The 5,631-nt window shown below is 40.5% G+C and overlaps 1 protein-coding gene across 1 annotated transcript in view; it reads right to left on the reverse strand.

Moving 5' to 3' along the window:
- Positions 1-5,135, reverse strand: part of LOC138977407 (uncharacterized) — an 18,450-nt gene extending 13,315 nt beyond the window's left edge. Inside the window, exons 1-3 of the mRNA XM_070350296.1 lie at positions 4,929-5,135; positions 1,785-1,879; positions 1,198-1,527 (exon numbers count right to left, since the gene is read on the reverse strand). Of these exons, the coding sequence (XP_070206397.1) occupies positions 1,198-1,527; positions 1,785-1,871 (417 nt within the window). The 5' untranslated portion in view covers positions 1,872-1,879; positions 4,929-5,135. The remainder of the gene's footprint in view (positions 1-1,197; positions 1,528-1,784; positions 1,880-4,928) is intronic.
- Between the last annotated feature and the right edge of the window lie 496 nt (positions 5,136-5,631).

Consider the following 5,631-nt stretch of genomic DNA (forward strand, 5'->3'; position numbering starts at 1 on the left):
CGACGCTTAGTTCTCGAGATAGGTGTGACCACATGACGTCATTTATACTTTCGTCATCGAAGATCTTTCGTATTTCAATCAGTGTCATTTCCCAGTTCTGTGTTCTGCGGTCGTTTTGACTGACTTGACAAGTTGAGAAAACCAATGACATTTCATTTTTGCGAAGCAACTGAATATGAAAAGAAAAGAAAGCGTGCAGAGGTATGTTTGGGTCCTGCAAGACTTTATGACCAACGATTTCTCCCTAGGAAGAAAATAAAGATGTCTGCTTTTTGTCTGCTTGAAGGTAGGGAGATTTTACAGCGCACACGGTAAATTGCAAGTCGTATTGGACAAGAATGTTGTTATTCTTCTTTCTTCGAAGTACCATAGATTTGTTGTTGGCCAAAATTTTCGAGATGTGCATTGTTATATTATGGGAAAAACACGTTTGAACGCAAATTCCTAAAGACATTTTGATCATTTGCTCCGGAACTGCAACGTCGATTGCCAAAACAAAACATTCTGGCTCAATATGCGGAAACAGGCTGGTAGTGTCACATTTTGTAAATGGGTTTGGAAGAACTGCTCATAATTTACATAGCATTCCGGCCCTGTTCTTATTTTCGTCACACCCAAAACCGTTTTTTGTTTTGGGCGACGCAGCATTAATAAGAGGCGTCTTCAATAGACATTTTCGGTATCTGAGCAGCTCTCGCGAGACACGCTCTTTGTTGTGCTTTGAACGTCGCGAGAACTTCGAACCTTTTCTTTTGCAGCACACACGAGATCGCTGCACTACATGCTGTGCTATGCTCTGAAGTTTGCGAGAGATAACGAGAGCTTGGAATACCGATCTATTTGGGCGCTTCAATCCTGGGAAGTCTAGAGCAAAAGACACGCAATCAATGTATGTAGAATAAACACTTCGCTTGCATTTCAAGAAGAAGAACAAGAAGAAGAAGAAGAAGAAGAAGTTTGGGCGCTTCAATCTCGGGAAGTCTGGAGCAAAAGACACGCAATCAATGTACAGTATGTAGAATAAACACTTCGCTTGCATTTCAAGAAGAAGAACAAGAAGAAGAAGAAGAAGAAGGAACAACAACAACAACAACAACCCACAACAACAACAACAACAACAACAACAACAACAACAACAACGCAAAATCAACAAGCGAAGTTCATCCATTCCCCACTGTCGTTCCTCTCATCATTTACCTCGTGCAGAGCCTTCAGGACTTTCTGCTGCGACTTGTCCTCCTTCACAGTACTATTGAACAGAACATCGGGCACTCCCTTGGGCACGTTGTCGGCGGGTAGTCGCTTGATGAACACCTCCGTGCCGAAGATCTGCACCGCCTGTTCCCCGGTCGTGTTCATGTAGACCGGCGGCAGGAAGTACGTCCGTTCTTGTAACTTGGGGTACCACTCTTTCACCCGGGCGAGCCAAAATGCCATGTCTTGCTGCAGTGAAGTAGTGGGTACTTGCCCTTGCCCTTGCCCTTGACCTTGGTTTTGACCTTGGCCTTGAGGCACATTATGGGAGCTCTGCACAGTGTGAACATATAAAGCGATTTCCAAAACAGTTTTTTGTTTTCTTTGTTAACAAAGCTAATCTGAGTCTTTGCTTCGTTCATTGTAACAGTTTTTTAAAAATGTGTTTGTAGTTTCCATTACTTATGTTTCATCCTAATACGACTGCTATAAAATCATCAAATATGCTTCTGTCCTTTTTTTCAAATAAAAGAATTCCGGATATATATATGATAAAGAGACGATAAAGAGAAGCCACTAGATTCGCTGACCTGCGCTGACAGCCCCGACCTTTGATGACCTCTAGGTGGACCTTGAGATGATGCAGGTGACCTTGACGCCGTGGACGAACTTGCCATTCTAATGTCTGTCAACAAGTCAAAATGATCGCCTAACAATGAATTGATTGAGAAAACTCTACGTACACTAGACGATTTTTGAAAATAACTCTTTCAGGATTGTCAGCGGTCTGGAAGAGTTAGAGCCCCTTTACCTCGGCCAAGCTTTTGGCAACATCCGAAGCATGTTCCAAGCTACCGATCGCCTTTATAACGCTGATGTGTATGCTATGCAGCCGGCGCTCTCTGTCTCTCTTTCTCTCTCTGTCTCTGTTCTGTCTCTGTTCTGTCTGTCTGTCTGTCTGTCTGTCTGTCTGTCTGTCTGTCTGTCTGTCTGTCTGTCTGTCTCTCTCTCTCTCTCTCTCCCCTTGTCAAATAAAGTTTAGTTCAATTCTCTCTTTGTCTCTCTCTGTCTCTGTCTCTCTTCTGTCTCTGTCTGTCTGTCTGTCTGTCTGGGACAGGCTAGTGTTTTACTGAATGTCATCCAATGAAGCGAAAAAACCAAGAACGTAAAACAGGTGCATGTGGAGGGATATATATGTTACAGTAAATTCTCAAAACCAGGAAATATGCGAAATCCCTGAAAATGTCAGTAAATTTGTGAATTTCCTGTTTCACTCAGGGATTTCACAAATTTCCTACAAATTCTAGGAAATTTGCGAATTTCCTGATTTTAAGAGGCAGGAAATTCGCAAATTAATTTTACTGAAACACATTTGAAGGAAAACAAGAGCTTTGTTGGTTGCTTGTGAACCATGTAATGATTCTGGTTTCCTTATATTAATGCAAGTTAAACACTCATATTTATCTCTCTCTCTCTCTCTCTCTCTCTCTCTTATACTGTCATGTTTCCTAAAAGTGTTAACATAAAATCTAAACGAGTACATTAAAAGGTACATTGTGACATTCACATCTCTGATGAATCACGCATCGCCATAGGCATAGCCTCGATAATGTCTGAGGTTAACCAAGGGGGGAGCTGGGGATGTTTCACTCTAGCTCTATGATGACGTAGTGGTGCGTGTTAATCAATTATGGAACACAAAATATCGTGAACACTATTGCAAGCGCCCTCTGCGTCACTGCAATTGAATACGCTATAAAATGGGGCTTGGTTAAGGTCAAAGAAAAAGGCCGATTCATCAAAATACTTGAAACTTCTGTATTTGATTGTTGTGTGACCTTTATGAGGGGATTTTGGCAATCTAAGAGAAATCGAGCAAAAAACAGAATGATGGTCACTAAAACTGGAATGCACTACTTGCGCATTTGCAACGATATTCTTACTATCAGTATAAATATGATCAATCAGATCCAAAATCAAAGAGACTGCCAATGTTCCAAAATTCAGAATCAAAAAACAAGAAAGGTAGGTTGTTGGAACGTTTGTTATTGACAAAACAATACATTCACAGATATTTCGACCCAACGGTCTTTTAAGTGCACAGACAAACAAATATTCATTCGCTCGGCTTCTTGACGAGTGGACGTAAACTGATAGAACTATCAAGCTAAGTTTTGTGTGAATATGTGTTTGTCTGTTCACTTAAAAGACCGTTGGGTCGGAATGTCTGTGAATGTATTGTTTTGTCAATAACAAACGTTCCAACAACCTACCTTTCTTGTTTTTTGATTATGATCAATCAGGGTTGATGAAGTATTTGTTTCTCGTTTAGGGGTTTTAACCAGCTGATAAAGACCAAACAAAGCAGTGGTTGAGCACCAAGTTGTTTGAGGCCTCAGTAGGTTAATGTTAAAATCGCCAAGCAATACAACATTCTCGTCACGAGCCTTAACTCTATCCATCATGGAAACAAAATCATCTATCCACCTTGACGTTTCAGCAGGGTTACGATACACATAGCCAATAAGCAAGGGAGAGGATTTGTCATGTTTCAGTTCCAACCACATACATTCAACAATTTCATCTTCAAGATCAGTTCTACGTTTGACAATGCCAGCAATGGACTGATGAACATAAAGAGCGATGCCTGTTTGGCCTACTCGTGCATTGTCCCGTCGTAAAACCGAATAATTCGGAATGTTAACAAGGCTGTCTAATATACGCGAATCTAGACGCGTTTCACTAATTACACCGAATAGCTGTACCAGCTCTTGTTGCTGGTTTAGCAATACACAGACATCATGTACTTTGTTGACTAAATGATAGATATTTACATGCCCTATACGGAGAACAGTGTTTGATGTTGTTGACATTAGGACGAAGTGCAATATTGTAACAAACAGCAGTAAATAATAAAGCAAGCAAAATCCGGAAATATGAGTATCAGGAGCAGTCAAGACAACAGTTCTAATATATCATAAACGCACAAGGATTTCTCCAAGTAAATGTCAAGATTCCCACAACACAAAGCGAGCGCTGACAATGCACATTCAGACACACACGCTTTCACTTTAGGCCTACACGGCTGACAAAACGTCACACGATTCGGATTAAGTGCCATTCACCACTTACACTCCCGGGATAGATCAGAGTAATTATAGTTGCTATTTAGAACAGGATGATACAGGATGAGATAGCAGCACACAAAGGTATGCAATCAAAAATAAAGAAACAAATTGTTGCTTAAAAAAGAATTTTACAAATTTACTGAAACGTTTTTCACTGTTCAGTAAATTTGTGAAAAAATAGCATGCTCATTTCAGGAAATTCGCAAATTTCCTAGAATTTTTAGGACATTTGTGAAATCCCTGAGTGAAACAGGAAATTCACAAATTTACTGAAATGTTCAGGGATTTCGCAAATTTCCTAGTTTCGCGAATTTACTGTAACATAATACACAATCAAACAGGATCGAAAAGGAGTGTGAACAATACGGTACACCCAAACCAAACAAAATACACTGACTATCTGTGTGACAACTTGCAGAGGTATGTGGGAGGTGTGTTTATAACCTGCCCTGTTATATAGTGCTATATGTCTTCTGTAAAAACAATATCCTGTTTGTATTATTGTTATGTACCACGCCTGAATTTCTCTATGAGATAATAAAGTATTCTTATTCTTATTCTTATTCTTATAACACAAAACACTTGCGAGACTTGCCTTCGACTTACCTTTGTATTCACTGCTTTTCGACTTCGCCTTGCCGGGGACACAACTCCTCCTTTTAGATGTTCATGATAGTTCAATTCCCGAGAATCTAAGAGTTTTCCTTTTTCCAGAATAAACAGTCATCGACACTTAGGGTATCGTACTATTCAGAAGTGCCAGTAGTACCCCTATCTCTGCACCGTGAGTGTGTAGCTGCGTGCAGGTATTGATCAGTGACACCTGACAGTTAATTCATTGAAGAGCAATTTGTTTAAAGGCGCTCTCCTTCCCCATTGAAGAGCAATTTGTTTAAAGGCGTATTCCTTCCCCATTGAAGAGCAATTTGTTTAAAGGCGCATTCCTTAACCATTGAAGAGCAATTTGTTTAAAGGCGCATTCCTTCCCCATTGAAGAGCAATTTGTTTAAAGGCGCACTCCTTCCCCATTGAAGAGCAATTTGTTTAAAAGCGCACTCCTTCCCCATTGAAAAGCAATTTGTTTAAAGGCGCACTCCTTCCCCATTGAAGCGCAATTTGTTTAAAGGCGCACTCCTTCCCCATTGAAGAGCAATTTGTTTAAAGGCGCACTCCTTCCCCATTGAAGAGCAATTTGTTTAAAGGCGCACTCCTTCCCCATTGAAGAGCAATTTGTTTAAAGGCGCACTCCTTCCCCATTGAAGCGCAATTTGTTTAAAGGCGCACTCCTTCCCCATTGAAGAGCAATTTG

This window comes from Littorina saxatilis, linkage group LG9 (assembly GCF_037325665.1).
Source record: "Littorina saxatilis isolate snail1 linkage group LG9, US_GU_Lsax_2.0, whole genome shotgun sequence".
Classification (NCBI taxonomy): domain Eukaryota; kingdom Metazoa; phylum Mollusca; class Gastropoda; order Littorinimorpha; family Littorinidae; genus Littorina; species Littorina saxatilis.